At 38.7% G+C, this 20,292-nt stretch overlaps 1 protein-coding gene across 20 annotated transcripts in view; it reads left to right on the forward strand.

Annotated features, from left to right (window-relative positions):
* Nucleotides 1-20,292, forward strand: part of SYNJ1 (synaptojanin 1) — a 99,479-nt gene that overhangs the window by 10,898 nt on the left and 68,289 nt on the right. For all 20 annotated transcript variants that reach the window (XM_055279515.2, XM_055279516.2, XM_055279513.2 and 17 more), the window contains exons 3-4: nucleotides 15,007-15,093; nucleotides 16,948-17,215. In XM_055279515.2, the coding sequence (XP_055135490.2) occupies nucleotides 15,007-15,093; nucleotides 16,948-17,215 (355 nt within the window). The remainder of the gene's footprint in view (nucleotides 1-15,006; nucleotides 15,094-16,947; nucleotides 17,216-20,292) is intronic.

Consider the following 20,292-nt stretch of genomic DNA (forward strand, 5'->3'; position numbering starts at 1 on the left):
TAAAATGAACAAAACACATGGAATGATTTGCAGATCTTGAACAAAAGGCAGCACAAGATGCTGACCCCTGAGAGAAGGGAAACAAATGAGGTAGGCTTTATGAATGCTCCAGCTTACTGCCTGGAGAGCTTCCAGGCCACAGCAGCAGAAGAGTCACTCAAACAAAGCTTGACAGGATTCCTGAGTAGGGAATATGGGAGGCCAAGGCAGCCAGAATCTCAGGGCTGTGTACTAGAGATGAGACAGTTGCACAAAGAGCTCCAGAGATCTGTAGAGGACTCCGTTTGAAACTTCAGCTCAGTGCTGATCGGTGCCAGTGTGTAAGGAAACCATTAGAGGCAGGGAAGGAATCACCAAAAAGGAGTAGGCAGAAAAATTTCTGGAGCTCACACAGGGCTGGGAATAGTTCATGTTTAACAACCAGAGTGGAGAAGTCCTGCATGGAGAATTGGATTGAGTACTGAAAAGGGTATACTGCTTCAGTAAAGGGGCAAAGTAGTCCTAGACTAAATTCCACTCCAGCCCTCCCTAACAGAGCTTAAAAGCAAGACCCAAAGGGATGCCACTGTTTCCAAGTAACTGAACTTCCAAATAACTGTATCCCAGAACGAAGTTTAAGAATATTTATAGGAATATAGGAAAATATACCTCATAAGGAGCAAAGTCAAATGTAGAAACAGATGCTGTAATAGACAAGGACATTAAAACAGCTATTATAAATATACTTCATATGTTCAACAAGTAGAGGAAAAAATGAACCTGTTAAGAAGAGATATGAAAAATGTGAAAGAGGCCAGGTGCGCTGGCTTACACTGTTAATCCCAGCACTTTGGGAGGCCGAGGTGGGCGGATCACCTGAGGTCAGGTGTTCAAGACCAGCCTGGCCAACATGGTGAAACCCCATCTCTACTAAAAATACAAAATTAGCCGGGCATGGTGGCAGGCATCTGTAATCCCAGCTACTCGAGAGGCTGAGGCAGGAGAATTACTTGAACCCAGGAGGTGGAGGTTGCAGTGAGCCAAGAGCATGCCATTGCATTCCAGTCTGGGCAACAGAGCAAGACTCTGTTTCTTAAAAAAAAAAAAAAAAAAAAAAAAAAAAGTGAAAGACCCAAATGGACTTCTAGATGTGATAGGGATTACTATATTAGACATTGTAGAAGAAATGATTGGCAAACTTGAAGACATAGTAATAGAAACTGTCCCAAATAAAATACAGAGAGAAAAAAAGGCTAAAATAAATAAATACACAGAGCATCAGTGAACTGCAGGATGACTTCCAGTGACCCAATATACATGAATATGTGGATCCCAGAAAGAAGGTGGTAGGGAAGAAAAATACTTGAAGAAATAATAGCTGGTAATTTTGCAAATTTGATGAAATCTGTGAATCCACATATCCAAGAAGCTAAATGAACACAAAGCAGAACACTATACCCAAATACATGATCAAATTACTGTTTACCAGTGATACAGAGAAGATCTTAAAAGTAGCCCAAGGAAGAAAAGACACACATTTACAGAAGAGTGAAGATAAGAATGATAGTAGACTTTTCTTTACAAGCAATCCAAGCCAGAGGACGTTGGGAACATCTTTAAAGTACTGGAAGGAAGAAACCAAACTAAACCATTCACCTAGAGTTTTGTACCCAACCACAAATGAAGATGTAAAGACTTCAGACATTCGAAGGTTGAAAAAATATGAGCTAATTATAATGACTAGCAGTTTAATATTATAGTATTACCTTTCTTAGCATCCAATACCAACATTTTCAAAACTTTTGAGATTATAAAGTCTGAATCAGTGAAATTTTGAAAGAAGCATACAAAGTGAAAGAAGCAATAAAGAGTGGAATGGGCTAGTGCAATTGGTTAGCCTTGTAGAGTATCAAAAGGAAGTATAGTTTTAAAAATTACGTATCATATTTTTACTGGTGACAATTAAAATTTGCTTGTTTTAATGGTTGTTAATAAGAATTTGTATTTTATCTTTTTCCAGCTTAAATAGAGTTTATAAATATAAGCCATTGCTGATCTGTAGTGTTACGTATGTGAGCACATGCATTCACATTGGGTTGCATTTCATAGCTACTGAACCAAATGACTGAATGATTTGGCACTTGGAGGAAATAAATTTGGCATTTGGAGAGATGTATAAATTCTTCTTGGTTGGATAGTCATTACTTCCTCAGTTCAGAATGAAAAAATTTTAGACCCTTGAAATTCCTGGATAATTCTAGGCCAACTGAGTCAGTGAAAAGAAAAAAATTTTAAAAAAACTTTATTGTCTCAAAACATTAAATATTTCTACATGTTAAATGTACTTATTAAAATTTTGTGTTTCTATTTCATTATAGTCTTATTTAACTTTTTATATATAAAAGTGTGTTTACTTATATAACTAGCTCTTAGCAATAAATATTTATTGAGAGTTATGTTTCATTCTGTTCACTAGTGGACCATAGGATTGCTGTAGTCTCTTGAATGTGTTGCTGAAATACAGATAAACAAAATCATTTACTATCCTGTGGACCGTGTGTGAACTGTAAGTAGAATGAATCTTCTTTTTTTAATTTTTTTTTTTTGAGACAGAGTCTCACTTTGTTGCCCAGGCTGGAGTGCAGTGGCATGATCTTGGCTCACTGTAACCTCAACCTCCTGAGTTCAAGTGATTCTCCTGCCTCAGCCTCCCGAGTAGCTGAAATTACGGGTGTGCACCACCATGCCCAGCTGATTTTTGTATCTCTTTATTAGAGACAGGGTTTCACCTTACTGGCCAGGCTGGTCTCGAACTCCTGACATCAGGTGATCCACCTGCCTCAGCTCCCCAAAGTGCTGGGGTTACAGGCGTGAGCCACTGTGCCTGGCCTCTTTTTGTTTTTATTTTTAAATTCCAGAATCTTATAATTAAGTAAATTCTAGCTGGTTGTACCTTAGTGCTCATTAGTTGTCTGTCCTTGGTTAGCACTGGGAATATATCTTTGGCCTATCTTGTTCCCAGTTTTATCAATTCTCTTAGAGAATGGAGTAGAAAGTATAGTTTTCAGATTTTTAGTTGTGGCAAAGTGACGTGGGATTGATACAGAGCTGGGTTGAATAATTATGTTGGATGACACAATTGAGATCCAGCTTTTTGAAACTCAGATAATGGGTTAGAACCCACAAAAGGAAAATGCACTTCCCCTTGCACTAGATTGAGTGTTTGTATATTCCTGAACCAAAAATGACTATTGAGATATCATGTGCTGTTTGGATCAGGTAGATTATTGGCAGAAGAAGGTAGAAATTTCTGTGATTTCCATAGTATCACAAACTGTTTGGTGGCTACCAAATGAGGAAGAGTTGGAATAGGTACCGTATTGATGGTCTTATCAACCACTGCATATCCTCAAACCTGATCTTTCCTTCAGTCTCTCTTATCTCAATGGATTGTACTCCATCTACTAAGTTGTTTCAAACAACTTAAGAATCATCCGCAACACCTCTTCCCCTCACATTTCACACATTCTCTCTATTACCAAGTCTAGTCAATTCCTTCTCTTAATTTCCTTGAGATTCCGTGCAACTGCCTCCACTTAGCTGGCTCTGTTTCAATCAAGACGCTGTTGTGTCTTTCATGGATCGTTACAATTGCCTCCTTAACTGGTCTCTCTGCTTCTACTTACCACACCTACACCCCAGTCTTTTAAAAAACACAGTTTAGATCTTATTATTCCCCTGCCTAATACTCTTCAGTGATTGGCCACTGAAGTTAAAATCTAAACTCTAAGATGACCTACAATAAAATCGAGTTTCTGCTTCCCTCTTCAACCTGTTACCACTTTACCTCTTGGTTTCTATGTTCCAACCTCATTGGCCGCCTTTCAGTTCTGAATGTACCAAATTCTTTCTGGCATCAGGGTCTTTACATATGCTGTTCCTTCTGCTCAAATGTATTTTTTTAAATAATAAGCTTTTAAAATTATAATACATGTAGAAAAGTATATAAATCTTAAACATACAGCTTGATATATTATTATAGAATGAGCATACCCTTATTACCACAACTGGGTTGAGAAATAGAACATTATTACTAGCATACCAGAGAGCTTTCCAGAGAGTAATCCCCTCATGCTCCTTCCCAATTATCTTTATTATGATCTGCAAAGATAATCACTATTCAGACCTCTTACATCATAGAATAGTTTTAAGTGTTTTTCAGCTTAACATAAATGGAATCATTCTCTGTGTATTCTTTTTTTTTTTTTTGAGACGGAGTCTTGCTCTGTCGCCCAGGCTGGAGTGCAGTGGCGCAATCTTGGCTCACTGCAAGCTCCGCCTCCTGGGTTCACGCCATTCTCCTGCCTCAGCCTCTCCGAGTAGCTGGGACTACAGGCGCCCGCCACCACGCCCGGCTAATTTTTTTTTTTTTTTGTATTTTTAGTAGAGACGGGGTTTCACCGTGGTCTCAATCTCCTGACCTCATGATCCGCCTGCCTCGGCCTCCCAAAGTGCTGGGATTACAAGCGTGAGCCACCGCACCCGGCCCTCTATGTATTCTTTGGTATCTAGTTTCTTTCACTCAATGAAATCATCCATGTTGATATATGGGAAATCATCCATGTTGTAGCAAGTGGCAGTAGTTTACTCATTTTTGTTGCAGTGTAGTCCATTTTATGAATATTAAAATATTTAGCTGTTTTGTTGACATTTGCTTTATTTCCAGTTTTGCTATTATAAATGACACAAGTATGAACATCCTTGTACATGTTTTTTGGTACATATATGTACACATTTCTGTTGGATATATTCTTAGGAATGGAATTGCTGGATCACAGTATATATGTATGTTGCCTGAAACATTTTTATGTCCACTGTTTATTTGGCTAGCCTTCCTGTCTCACTATAAAGGTCACTTCCTCAGTGAGGTTTATTCTAATCATTGTCCTCCTCCAACAAACAATTTTAAATTAGGTTCTCCCATTGTAATCTGTTGGAACTCCATTATAGTACTTACTATAATTTATAATTTTGGATTTGTATGGTTATATAATACCTGTCTTCCTAATCTGATTCCTAAGAAGGTGTCACAGTACTGACTGTTTTTATTCCTAGAACCTTGCCAGGGGCCTGGTGCATGGTAGGCATTCAGTAAATACTTCTTGCATGAATGAATGAAAGTTTGTTTTTTTTTTCCTTAAACGTCACCAAGATTGGAATGTGCAGTTTAAATAGGACATTAATTTAGATAGTTTAATGTCTTTCAGCTGGAATTTTAATTACTTTTATAAGAGGAACCTTTTCCTTTTAAAATAATTTTTCTCTTTATATATGATGAAATGGAAAGAAGCTTTACTGCCAGTTAGTTATGTGATCTTGGGTGAATGATCTAATCTCTACTCTTTTTCTTCTGAAAATGAGAAGCTTGGATTACGTGATCTCTAGGATCCTCATACAGGAGGTTCTCTGGCTCTATACCAAAGTGCTGTCTGCATGCAAATAAGCTCACCACAAACTGCAGTGCATGCAACCACAGGCAAATTGTGGTTCTAGAGAGATCATTCTAACATGCAGTCTTATTTTTACATTGTTATTGACCTTCTTTAGCTTAGTCTTCTGTATCAGCTGGGGAAGAACAGTGTATTCTCAGACTACAAGGTTTGACCCACAGCAGAATGTTGACATTGGATAGTAGGCCCTTCATTTGGATGGCTTTATTATTTAGCTTAAATTATTATAATTCATCAGAAGTTGGAGAAATTTACATTTAAATTTAATCCCCAAAATACTTTTAAAGTTAAATGAAAGTGACATTTAAGTTACCCATTGCTCTTGGATAAGAAGTTAATTTTGTTTCTTTTCTGTTCAGATGTGGAATTAGCAATGCAGGTGTGATTATCATGTGACAACTATGTTATATTTAACAAGCCTCTCTTTTAGAGCCACAACTCATGAAAATCAAGAAATAGGCATATGATTATGTCTTCATCTGAATTTTTATAGTTTGATCCTGATACTTCATTATTTGCCTTAAATTCTAATTTGAGAAACGAGGTTGTAATACAGCAATGCTGAATAATGCCAGTTATGTCACATGACATAGTATTATAAGTAACTGCCGGACGCAGTGGCTCACACCTGTAATCCCAGCACTTTGGGAGGCTGAGGCGGGCTGATCACGAGGTCAAGAGATCGAGACCATCCTGGCCAACATGGTGAAACCGTGTTTCTACTAAAAATACAAAAATTAGCTGGGCATGGTGGCGCCGCCTGTAGTCCCAGCTACCCGGGAGGCTGAGGCAGAAGAATCACTTGAACCCAGGAGGTGGAGGTTGCAGTGAGCCAAGATCACACCACTGCACTCCAGCCTGGCGACAGAGTGAGACTCCATCTCAAAAAAAAAAAAAAAGTAAGTCACTCCAGAAAAAAGAAAAAGGTGGAGGATGTCAAGTAATATGATAGAGCACAATTGATATGTTAAATTTTGATAGATAACAATTGATATATTTATACTCTGTTTTCTGTAGTCTATAAATAGACCACCTCTACCGTTTCTATTTTTGTTACCTTCCAGTAGCTTAAAGAGGAAAAGTTGTAGGTTGGGCCTCCCTTCAGTCATGCATGAATTTGTTCGGTTAAAACAAGCTTGAAAACATGCACACAACTAAAATAAGGAAGGAGTTGAGTTATCTGAATTAAGTTGTAGGATATTACTACCTCATGGCTTTATATAGTTTTAAATATTTCCTAACTTCTGTGATAATGAGCAAAAACAAACTTATTATTTTCCAAAGATAGTTTCCATTTCAACAGGTAGAATATTAAAACTAAATTATTTAGGATGAATATAAGGAAAACATTGATGGCAGGGTATAACAATATTTACCCTTCCTAAGGCCTCCATTCTGGAATTACTAAATCTTCTCCTTTCTTAATTTATTATATATTTACTATTTGATGAGTGTTTGAGAGCCTTGGGAAGTGTGGGCTATGGGGCCATTCTAAAGATTGTAGGACTTACTAGTCCCTTTGAAGTTTATAAAAGTCCAAATCAATCAGGTGCAATGGCTCACACTTACAATCCCAGCACTTTGGGAAGTTGAGGCAGGAGAATCGCTTGAGCCCAGGGGTTTCAGGTTACAGTGAGCTATGATCATGCCACTGCACTCAGGCTTGGGTGAGAGTGAGAGATCCTGTCTGGGGAAAAAAAAAAAGTTCAAATGTCTATTGAACTTTTGGCTAATGCACTCCTGGTCTAGGGTAATTAGAGAAAAGTACTTCTCTGATCCCTTAGAATTCTAGTAGCTTCTGGCTGTCTCAAGATAATTGGCCAGAGTTATCTCTCTCCTTTCTGAATTTATCCAGTATTTCAAAGAATGTAATGAGAATAATTTTTTTAACATTTTATTTGGAGAAATAGTGTAACTGTTATGTATGTCACCTAGCCTCCATAATATCAACTCATGAACACTTTTGTTTTTCTATATTTCTACCGTCTCTCCCTCATTTATTTATTTATTTATTTATTTATGTTTTTATTTATTTATTTTGAGAAGGCGTCTTGTTCTGTCACTCAGGCTGGAGTACAATGATGTAATCTCGGCTCACTGCAACCTCAACCTCCTGGGTTCGAGCTTTTATGCCTTAGCCTTCCAAGTAGCTGGGATTACAGGTGTCTGCAACCATGCCTGGCTAATTTTTGTATTTTTTTTGTAGTAGAGATGGGTTTTTTACCATGTTGGCCAGGCTAGTCTCAAACTCCTGACCTCAAGTGATCCTCCCACCTTGGCCTCCCAAAGTGCTGGGATTACAGGCATGAGCCACCACGCCCCACCTGATTTCCATTTCTTTTACATGAAACACATGGCAGTGAGAATTCTGTCAATACTCTTTAGGCATAATGTAAGTACATGAGTTTAATAGGCAGTGTTTTAAAAGCGTGTTGGATCCATGGGTGAATTGAAATATATTTCTAATACATAAGTAAGATTGGTTTTTATGTAGCTTTTTAATTGTTCTGTGATTAATAAGCCATTAAAAATGAATCTTGTTAATTGGTAAAATTTTCTTATTGTCTTTATGTGGCAAGTTTTGGTTATCCCTCACCTGTTACATATTATTCTACCTTTATTTTTTATTTTTTAGGGATGGGGTCTTGCTATCTTGCCTAGGATGGTGTTGAACTCTTGAGTTCAAGCAATCCACTTGCTTGGCCTCTTAAAGTGTTAGGATTACAGGCGTGAGCCACCACACCCAGCAAAATGATTCTTTTTGGGCCCATAAAGAAGTTTTTCTTTTCTAATAAAGAGTTGGTGTCAAATGGAAAAAAAAAGGTACCTAAGAAAAGGTATGAATGAAAGATGGTGTTGAGTATGACATGGGGAAAATAGAGTCTTTTCCTTTAAAATAAGCTATAGAGGGAGTTAGGTACTATTTATTCCTGAGGTGTTATAGCAGAAACTTTAGAAGTTGGAATTTGCTTTAGCTTATATGTTCAGCATGTGAACTAATGAGGTGCAGGCCGCCTTACCTCAGCTGAACTGCTGTCGATCTTGATGGGCTCAGAATCACTCCGAAAGCAATTCTCTTCTAGGACATTCCTACCTACTTATGGTTAGAAATCAGTAACTTACAAAGAAAAGTTTGTTTTGCTTAGCATCTGGTTTGTTTAGTAACCACCATGAATAGGAGGGGAAAAAAAATACCTCTTCACAAAAGGGAGTTTATTCCGTTCATTGAAAGTACAGTGGATACTCCTTGAAAGACTGCACTATCAGGAAAGTGACCTGAACTTCCCTAACACTGTATCTTCCGAACTTTCATTTCCGCTCATTCTTTCAGTTTGCTTCCTCTGAGCTCCCCACACACCCTGCCACTTCATAAACTTCAGTATTTTAAACCCTGGTTAGCAGTCATTTAACAATGCCTATATTTGCCACCCCCACCTTACTACTCCCTGCCACAGACATACACATTTGAAAGTTTCCAGACGTAACTGAGGAGTTGTTGAATGTGAATCTCAGCAATGAGGGCATTCAAATACTTTCAATGATAAAATGTTTTACCTCTTTTTTGAGACGGAGTCTCACTGTGTCACCCAGGCTGGAGTGCAGTGGTGCATCTCGGCTCACTGCAACCTCCGCCTCCCGGGCTCAAGCAATTCTCCTGCCTCAGCCTCCCAAGTAGCTGGGATTACAGACGTGCATCACCACGCCCACCTAATTTTTGTATTTTTAGTAGAGACAGGGTTTCACCATGTTGGCCAGGCTGGTCTCGATCTCCCAACCTCAGGTGATCCACTTTATATATTATCTTTAAATTAGCAAAACATGTTCTTTAATGCACAACCTTTCCATTTGTTTTTGTCTATTAGATGAATATTTAATCAGCAGCTGCAGTGTTCCATTCAGAGTCTCTGTGTTATGTTAGGTATTGTGTTGAGATATAAGGAAATGACGCTAGGTGCAATTGCTCATGCCTGTAATCCCAGTACTTTGGGAGGCCAAGGCAGGAGGATCACTTGAAGCCAGAAGTTTCAGACCAGCCTGGGCAACATAGAAAGACCCTGTCTCTACAAAAAATAAAAATTAACCGGGTATGGTGGCACATGCTATAGTCCTAATACTACTCAGTAGCAGTCCTGTAGTATTAGTGCCTGTAGTCCTAGCTACTCAGGAAGGAGGCTGAGGCAGGAGGATCACTTGAGCCCAGGAGCTTGAGGTTACAGTGAGTCGCGATTGTGCCACTGTACTCCAGCCTGGGTGATATAGTGAGATCCTGTCTCAAAAAAAAAAAAAAAAAAAAATGGAAAAAGAAATAAGACTTAGTTTCTGTTGTTACTAGTTTACATGTAACTATAGTATAAAATAGGAGAAAGATTTACCTCCAGCTAGAGTGATCAGGGAAAATCTTTGGGAATGGAAGTGGTGTTTTAATTTGGAACTGAAGGATAGGTAATATTTGGAAATACAAAGATGATTAAAGGTTGGTCCAGATGAAACAACAGTATGAAAAAAGGGAGAAAGGGAAGAGAATGTGGAACATGTGGGCAACAAAATTATTCATTTTGGCTGAAGCATGGGATGCAAGGGAGATTATTAAGGGAAAAAGAATGATGGTGATGATTGTAAAATATTTCTAAGTGCTGTATTTTATCTAAAGAGTATACATATTATTTTATGTAATGTTGTATAGCCTTTCTTATTTTAAATAATCTCTTTATAGTAGAAGATTCTAAAATAATTTTCTGGAATTAAATTACCAGAGAAGTGGGGCAGAAATTTAATTAGGTTCATCCCCCTTCCATCGTGTATTTTTGTGAATTTTATGGAGTCTTATAAAATAAGGAAATCTTTTTTCCCCATTAAAAAATGTACAGGGAGGGAATAACAAGGTATTTAGAAGAGTTTACCTTATTAACGTCAGAGATAAAAGCTTCTTTATCTGGGAATAAGTGTATGTATTTTTAAAAACTATTTTTGCTGGTTACATTGAAAAAATTTTAATTTTGAAGCAATTTAAAACATAAAGAAAGGTTGAAGTATGGTACAAATAACTTTTTTCCTCTGGACTTCTTCTTTTTTTTTTTTTTTTTTTTTTTTTTGCCCCAGAACTGAGTGGATTCTCTGGACTTTTTAAGAATAAGTTGCTGGCGTGATGCCCCATCACCCCCAAATACTTTGCTATGTATTTCCTAGAAAGACGTTCTCTTGTAAAACTATCATAAAATTAACAGTGATGTATTATGGCTATCTAATCCTTATCCTCTCTTCAGTTTTTACCAATTGCCCCAACAATGTCTTTTATAGCAAAAGGATCCAGTTCAGATGTGTACATTTTATTTTGTTGTCATGTCTCTTTAGTCTCCTTAAATGGAAAAATTTCTCGATCTTTGACATTTGTGGCCTTAAAAATGTTGAAAGTGAAAGCCAGTTACTTTGTAGACTCTCCCTCACTTTGGGTCTGTCTGATGGCTCATGCATAGATTCAGGTTATTCACCTCTGGCAGGAGTATTGCAGCAATGGTGCTCTTTTCATTGTGTCTTGACAAGTGGCTCACAGTTTTGATTTGTCCTCTTACTGTTGGTGTTCACTTTGGTTTGCTGTTGTTGTTGTTGTTGTTGAGACAGGGTTTCACTCTGTCGGCCAGGTTGGAGTGCAGTGGCATGATCTCAGCTCACTGTAGCCTTGACTTCCCAGGCTCAATCAACCTTCCCACCACAGCCTCCTGAGTAATTGGTACCCCAGGTGCATGCCACCACACCTGGATAATTTTTATATTTTTTTGTAGAGACAGGGTCTCGCCATGTTGCCCAGGCTGGTCTCGAACTCCTGGGCTCAAGGGGTCCTTCTGCCTCAGCTTCCCTAAGTGCTGGGATTACAGGGGTGAGCCACTGTGCCAGGCCCCTGTTGGTGTTCACTTTGATTACTTGATAAAGGTGATGGTTTGCTAGGCATGTCGGGAAGACTTTTTTTCCCTTTATAATTGTTTTGCCCGTTCCTCGTGAGACTTTCAGTTCTTAGGCTTATAATCCATTACTCTTATTATTTATTTTGATGCTCAAATTGTCCTGGATTTCACCAGTAGAAGCCACTTCAAGCTGCCTTCTGCATGTTTGTGACATATCTCAATTATCCTTTGAACACTTACTTACTTTTTGGCACAATACTGTGTTGCAGGCTCATTTTGTCCCTGCCTTTACCCTGGAATCAACCATTTCTCCAAGGAATTCTAGTAGTTCCTTTTAGTGGAGAATGGTATGTAGAAGCCAAAGTATGCTAGGTATGCACATTGCTGTCAGAGTATTGTAGATCCTGGGTCTGCTCAGTGGCTAGTGCTAAGGAGTATATGTAACTATATATGTATATGACATATATACTTATATCTATGTTTCTATCTTTTTGTCTGTCTTCAGTCTATCTAGAAAACACTGGTAACTCCAATTCTTTTTTTTTTTTTTTTTTTGAGACGGAGTCTCGCTCTGTCACCAGGCTGGAGTGCAGTGGTGCAATCTCAGTTCACTGCAACCTCCGCCTCCAGGGTTCAAGTGATTCTCCTGCCTCAGCTTCCCGAGTAGCTGGGACTACAGGTGCCTGCCACCACACCCAGCTAATTTTTTGTATTTTTAGTAGAGACAGCGTTTTACCATGTTGGCCAGGATGGTCTCAATCTCTTGACCTCGTGATCTGCCCACCTGGGCCTCCCAAAGTGCTCGGATTACAGACGTGAGCCACCACACCTGGCCTGGTAACTCCAATTCTAATCAACACTGTCCATTCTAGTTTCTCTCTTTGTATTTGTGAGTACCTTCTCTGACAGTGAGAAACCTGGCTCTCATTATCCTTGATCATACCCCATAGATAACCACTCTCCTGTTGCCAATGTAGCCTCCTCCACTGCATAGGTGCCCTCCTTACCCCACTGGCACTTCAAAACCCTGCCTTCCCCATCCCTCTCAAGCTCTAACTTACCATGCCAGGGTGCCCCTAACACCCATGGGTGGACAGTCCTCTCCTCACCCTAGTCAGACTTCAGGAACTCATGCCAGGCTGCCCCTCCCACAAGTGGACACCCTTTTCCCCTGCCTCTAGCTTCAGCTTCTTGCACAGGCCATCCTTCTTCTCTTAGTGGCCATTACTGGGCCTCCCTCCAGTCTACTCAAAACCTTTGAAGCATATATCATAAAATAGGGAATACTGTCCTTCAGATACAAATATATTTATGAAGAAGATACTGTTTTCTCTTAAGAAATTGGGAGTGTCTGGAGTTAAAAGTACATTTGGCTCTAAGAGTATGCACTTTAAGGTGTGTGTGTGGGCGTGTGTGTATCCTGTTTCCTGAGTCTCCGAATAGAATACAAACATGTAAATAACTAAACTGCAAGGCATTTGTTTGCATGTTTGAATTAGATGATAGTCTAATAGATGGGCCTTCATCAGTCCTGAGAGACATATGTTCATGTATTTGGAGTGTAATTAATGAGAAGACAGTTATTATGCGTTACTAGAAGAGAGAACATTTTGTTACATGGTAGTTTAAGTTATAGAATGACTTTTCTGTTTTCTAAAGGAAGGTGGTGACTTAATGTTAAGAATGTGTTTTTTGCTCATGCCTGTAATCCTAGCACTTTGAGAGGCTCAGACAGGAGGATTGCTTGAGCCCGGGAGTTTCCAACCAGCCTGGGCAACATAGAGAAACTGTATCTCTACAAAAAAAAAAAAAAATTAGCTGGACATAGTGGCACATGCCTGTAGTCCCAACTCCTTGGGAGGCTGAGGTAGGAGGATTACTGAGCCTGGGAGGTCAAGGCTACATTGAGCTGTGATTGTGCCACTGAACTCCAGCCTCTGTCTCAAAAAATAAAAATAAAACTATATTTTCTTCTTAACTCCTACTGCCTCCTGGCATTTGAACCCAAATGATGATTGCTGCTGAAATGGATATATCTAGTACTTTCTACATTACTATATTAGTGATTGTATTTTAAATGTATATGGCATATAACTTGTAAAACTCTGGAATAATATTTATCCTGGAAGTCATGCCTTCTGTCCTGAGAGATATAACAAGTCTCTCTAATGTTTACAGTACGTGTGGTACTCTTAACGAGGCAGTATTTAGAAGGCAATTCTATTTTGCTTTATAAAATGTAATTAAAGTTTATATTGTAATGTTTTATATTTGGGTTGCTTGTCATGGAATGTTAGGATTAACTGTTGTATAAACATAAGATGTAATAATAATAATAGGAACTCAAGGAATGCAGAATGAAATATAAATCCCCATCACTTTAATGGGCTGGTGAAATCTCCACTCCCTAATTTCATACTGGGTGGTTTGATATTGGCCCACACTTAATAATGAACATGTTAGAGAATTGTGAAAATATCAGCTAATTGAGTGATTGAGTCGTTAGTCTTAGCCTGTGCTGCAACTAGCAGAGCAAAACTCATCAGAAGGCAGAAGCCAGATCACTAGGAAGAAGACTTAAGCCTACGTGGTCTGAAAAGAGCTAAAGCAGGCAGGGAAAGTGAGATGTTCTATAGGACTCTGGAGAAGAGCTTCAGGCAAAGTAGAAGATCTCTAATGCAAACTACAAAGGAGTATTAGGCAAAGCAGTAGGCTGAGAAGAGCCCTTTTGTTGGCAATAAAGATGGGCAGGAAATGAGACAGTCATAAGGATCTACTTACATGATTTTCTGTTGCCAAACATCCTATTTCGTAGATAAAGGAAAGGGGATAAGTGTAAGAGGTAAGAAGTAAATAAGATGTGAACCAGTCAGCCAGGAGGTGAGTTGAGTGTGGTGTAGATAATGGAAAAGGGAAAGAAGCAAAGAAGGAAAGAAACCTGGAAGGAAAGGAAGGTATCTTTCTCAAGGATCAACTGTAGACTGTGGGATGTATTATTTGTATTTGTCCTTTGAAATATTGGTTGTTAATATTTCTTTGGTTCTTTGTGAAATTTTTAATGTGTATTTGCTAAGTGCTAGGAAAGTTTTTCCTTCAACATTTCAGGATTTGATTTTTTGTTGTTGTTTTTTCTTAATACAATAATCATAATAGCCTGTCTTAGGAAAATTATTCTGTGGTTTATATTCATTAGCAAGATAACGTTAACTTTACAGCAGAAGAAATAAATCAAGGCAAAGACCAGACTTTTGTCCTTTCAGAATCATATTTCCCCATTCTTGCCCTACATTTGTGTAGTCAAATGTTGCCATTAGCTTTTATCATTTAAATGTTTTGTCAGTTTCTTAAGTGTCAAGCACTATTCTGTCAAGAATAAAAGGATAAGAAGACAGAGTTCAGATCAGTGGAGAGGATTAATTAATTAATAGATGGTCTTGGAATAATTTATTAACTCTTTGGGAAGAATACTAATGTTACTAGTTTGAGAAAATATGCAGTACATTTATTTTAAGAATATCAGATTTAGAAACTTTTGATTGAAACTCTGGATTTATACTTAGCTAAATAGAATCCAATGTTTTAGGTCATTTTTCTTAAACTAAAACTTTTTTTTGTAGCATCTGCAGAAAAAGAGGCAATCAAGGCTACATACTCCAAAGTACTGGATGCATATGGACTCTTAGGTGTTTTGCGGTTAAATCTTGGTAAGTTTATCATTCAGTAGAATTCATCCATTTTTTCATTTCTATTTTGTAATTCTAAGGATTTGAGAGGGACTAGCTATGAATTATTGTAGACTCCATATTTAAGCTACACATGTGCTAACATCTTTTAAACATTAATGTAGCTAATGTTGTGATAATGTTTGTTGCCCAAAAAGGCATGCTACATGCTCAAACTCATGCGAGTGGAAGTTCGGAGACAGTCTCTGGTTTGATCACTTGAAGAGGTAAGTATCAGTTGTCAAAAGAGAAAATCAGAACATTCTCCTTTTTGTTGCTTCAGTGCATTTAGGAAAAAGTGTCTTCATGAGAACTACACTGATTTTTCTTGGTTTGTAGTGGAAAAGACATCTGTTTTGAATTCAGAAAGTGTCTGCTTGAGCCTTTTTTTTTTTTTTTGCCAAGTAATGTCACCGTGAGCTGCAGAGTAACCTTTGCAGTTACTAGTTTATCTGTAATTGTGCAACTCAAAGTGTTCTTCAAGATTGGTACTGGTCCATAAATTATTTTCTTACTGATCCGTGATAAGATGAGGAGCTTGCACTATGATGCAAATCAACATGTGGCTTCCTTCACTGATAAAGTCTTACTAGAAAAAAAAGTCAGCTAAACTAAAGGGTGAACTTAGTAATATAGTTGATTTCCATTCTGGTGTAAGTGTCCTTTCTCATTGTGAGCTGGTAACAGTTCATGGACCATACTTTGAGTAGCACTGGTCTATTAAATGGAGATTTGTCATTTGTTGTGAATCTATCACATATAAAGCACTGCGCTTAGGTGCTTTACTGATTACTCCTGGGTAAGCCTCACAGTGTAATGAGGTATTTGCTTTAATCTCTTTTTATAAGACATGGTATCTCAGGTTGGTTATGCTACATACTGAAATTGGTCCAGGTAATAAGTAATGGAGCCAAGATTCAGGGCCGCTTCTACCTGTGTCAGAGCCCATGCTCACAGTATACCATTGCTCAATTTCAACTTTATACTAATTTCAGAGGCTTTTTGTCATAATTACATGAAAAAATCTCTATGAAAGTTTTTGTAAACCAAATTGCTTTATAAATTGTTACCAGAGACTTTTGTCCATATGTCATCAACATCATCAGCTGATAATAGTATACCATTTTTTCAACTTTACTATTTACAAAGAACTTGTTAAAGTGAGTGTGAATTCATTATCTTACCTGAATTTTCTGAGAGTCATTAAGCAAAAGTAGAGAAGGTAACACATACTTTTTTATTTGATAATGTTTTTTTCTTGTTTGTTTGTTCATGTGGTTTTTTTTGAGACTTAGTTTTAGCTCCTGTTGCCCAGGCTGGAGTGCAATGGTGTGATCTTGGCTCACCGCAGACTCCACCTTCCAGGTTCAAGTGATTCTCCTGCATCAGCCTCCTGAGTAGCTGGGATCACAGGCATGCACCACCACGCCCAGCTAGTTTTTTTATTTTTAGTAGAGATGGGGTTTCTCCATGTTGGTCAGGGTGGTCTTGAATTCCCGGCCTCAGGTGATCCACCTGCCTCAGCCTCCCAAAGTGCTGGGATTACAGGCGTGAGCCACTGCACCCGGCCAATTATTCGATAAAGTTTTTTTAGCCTCAGAGTAAGTTCAGGAACAATTTCGTGTGAGATTATCCTTTTAATGTTTAAATGCTTTTTTATACTTAATATATTTAAACAAGGATTTTTTCAACCAAAATGTCTAGTGAATTTCAACACATCCATGATAAGTTTAAAATAATCACAATGTCAGATTTTAAAAATAGAGGTGCAAGAAGAAATGGAATAGCTTGAAAATGTTGGGATTTTTCATCCAGTAAAATCTTTGGGTTTTGCAGGTGATACTATGTTACATTATCTGGTCCTAGTCACTGGATGTATGTCTGTTGGAAAAATTCAAGAATCTGAAGTTTTCCGAGTTACTTCCACTGAGTTTATATCACTGCGAATCGATTCTTCAGATGAGGATCGCATTTCCGAAGTGCGGAAAGTTTTGAATTCAGGAAACTTTTATTTTGCATGGTCTGCATCTGGCATCAGTTTAGATTTGAGTCTTAATGCGCATCGTAGCATGCAAGAACAGACAACTGATAATAGATTTTTCTGGTGAGTTCATTTTTTCCCTTTTGGTGATTTGGGACATAGTATGTTCAGCAGTTGTTAGGTCATCCAAAACCTCCTCACCATGACAGCAAGAAAGGAGGAAGGACCCTGAAGACCCTCGATGCCCCTTTTCAGCAGGAAGTAGCTACAGAGAATGACCTCTACCCCATCTCCCAAAAGATTTCTGGGTCCCAGCGCCTTGAGGGAGCAGTGTAAGAGTAGACAGTCAGATATGAGCAGGCACGAGGGAGTGGTATCCATGTTGGAAAGAATGCCCCGGAACACCTCTTAGGATGCTCAGTACTCACTCCATGGTCAAACTGTCAGAATGTTGTTAAGTAGATCCTGATAAGGAAGGAAAAAGGCAAAGGGGAATTCCTGAGAGCTGAGCAGGCATAATGAGTACAAAAATTGATGGCTATACCTTCCTGGGGTGGTGGTAATAAGCAGTGCCACCATTAGATAGGATTCATATTGATCACTGGTTCCCGTGCATGTGCATTAAGCAGAGTAAGGGAGGATCCCCCAAACTTTGGTGAGAACTGGGTAAAGAAAGAACTGAGACAATAGAAGATAACAATGCAGAATGTTTTGGGGGTGTTTCCAGCAGGGTCAGCCCACTCCTTTCTTGGAGTGTACTTGTACTTCCCCAATAAAACTTTTGCTTGCTTTACAAAAAAAAAAAAAGTTCAGCAGTTGTTATGTCTAGAGATAACAAGGGATAGACACTGCTAATTGAGCGTATCCCTCTTTCCTTCTCTGGAGTCCTCAGCAGAGCATAGCAGGCAGCCACTGTCGGTTTATTGAAGTTGGCATGTGACATAAAACCCCTGTGCTCCCCCGATCTAGACTGAACTTTCATTTCTAAAATACATTTAAAATAGTTGTGTATATTTAGAAATGAATTTAATTGTAACAAAACTGTGTTACTCACATTTCCTATTCTTGGTTTTGAGATCTTGTCTCTGGCAGCATTCCCTTTCTAAGCCAACATTCCCTTATTATTCTAAATTTTAAGGTTATAAGTAGGTGGTCTTGATTCAAGAGCAACAGACTGTGAAGAAGTAGTATACTGGGACAAAGTCTAGTACTATAATAAGTTAGGACTTATGTAGGTAAGTGTGATGTATTTCATGATTATGCATAACTGTGCTGTATTCTAAGTAGGCACAAATGGTGAGCAGAACACATGGGACTATAATTAGCATTGTTCTATTGCAGCAGACCAGATTTCTAGTATAGTGGTTCTGTTGTTTACAGCCAGCACTGATGTTGACTTTTTCTGTTGATATCATGTGGAAATTATGTTTTATTATGTTGACATATGTTATAAGGCCAAAGTTCAGGACTGTCTGCTCTTGGCCTCCCTTAACAGTTCAGATTCAAGATGTTTCCTCTTGTTTACTTTTTCTCTCTCACACTTTCACTGTCACTTATATAGTCCTTGAGTAGCACATTCGGGTGTCACCCATTTGCCCTAGCTGTCAGAAGACTCAAAGTCAACAACAACCTTAGGATAAGCAACTAACTTTAGAGCAACAGCTTGGTCACGTTGTAGCTCACATGGAAGTGTTTTGACCCAGAGTGGTGGCATCAGGGAGAAGAGTGGACAGAATAAAAACAGGGTGTATAGCATTATGTGTTAGAGACTTGGGTTTAGCAGAGAAGGAGACCATGAGGGAGGGGAAAGGAGAGAGAGGATGCAGGGACTAACAGGGCAGATGAATGGACATGAGTTCCTGCCTGCCCAAAGAAGCTAGCAGTGATAGGATGTACTTTTGTGAAGCATTGAGAAATAGGCTTCCAAGAGTTAAAACCATGTCAACACTACGCTTTTTCTAGTAGAAGATGTTGAAGTCCCTTGAAAAGGTAAATGTGTGGCAGCTGTCCTTACATTTTTTTCCCTCCTCATTTTTACCCAAAGTTTCTTAGATCGAGAGATAAAAGCTTTCATGCAACAATTAGAAGTCAAAGCAGATGCAGATATATTGCCTAGGTTTAATCAGTAGGAATGATTAATTGGTTGGTTGGTTGGTTGATTGATTTTTTTGAGAGCGTCACTCTGTCGCCCAGGCTGGAGTGCAGTGGCGCGATCTTGGCTCACTGCAACCTTCACCTCCTGGGTTCAAGCAATTCTCCTGCCTCAGCCTCCTGGGTAGCTGGGACCACAGGCGTGCGCCACCACACTGGCTAATATTTTTGTGTTTTTAATAAGGATGGAGTTTCACCACATTGGCCAGGCTGGTCTCCAACTCCTGACCTCAAGTGATCTCCCCGCCTTAGCCTCCCAAAGTGCTAGGATTATAGGCATGAGCCACCGTACCTGGCCACATTTTTTTTTTTTTTTAATTCACTTAAGAGTAGAGATGGGGGCAAAGTCAGATAAAAGAAAGCCTGGGGTTTGTCCAGCAGGAGACAGGTTGAACAAAGGGACGGCCAGAGCACCAAAGGTGAATTTTGCTCATTTTACAATTTTGCTAAGGATTGGCATTCTTGAGCTTCAGTTTATATAGAAAAACGGAAACTTTTGGAATTCATTGTGCATACCCTTGCACTTAGTAGCAATATTTTCCAGGATACAACCATGCAATTTTTGTAGCCAAAGAGTGGCAGATACCTATCACAAAGCCCAGATAGCTTTACTCCATTGGAAATTCTAAGCTGTTGCCAGTCAAAAGTCATGTATAAATTTAAATGCTAAAACAGTGACACACTGACAGCAAAGAAAAATGAAAACTGACAGCATAGAGAGAAACTCTGCCTGCACAAAATGCATTGGATTTAAGGTCTATTTAAATGGGGACAAGTAAGTTTCTTATAATTTTGCTGTGGCATAGGTCTCAGTCTCAGCTGTGGTGATTGGACATACTGGGTCACAACCAATTTGAACTTTGCCTCAGATCAATGTGGGTAATAGTAAAGTATGGAAGTTTAAGTCAATGTATTTTTAAAATAAGTAATGGTCATCAGATTTAACATTATCCCTGTAGTAATATCATCACTCATTTATATTCCCGTGTGCTTTCCTGGATGGATAAGAGGGGTTGGGGTTGTAGCTGGTTTTCCGGAACTGCAAGTGA

This window comes from Symphalangus syndactylus, chromosome 5, assembly GCF_028878055.3.
Source record: "Symphalangus syndactylus isolate Jambi chromosome 5, NHGRI_mSymSyn1-v2.1_pri, whole genome shotgun sequence".
Taxonomy (NCBI): Eukaryota; Metazoa; Chordata; class Mammalia; order Primates; family Hylobatidae; genus Symphalangus; species Symphalangus syndactylus.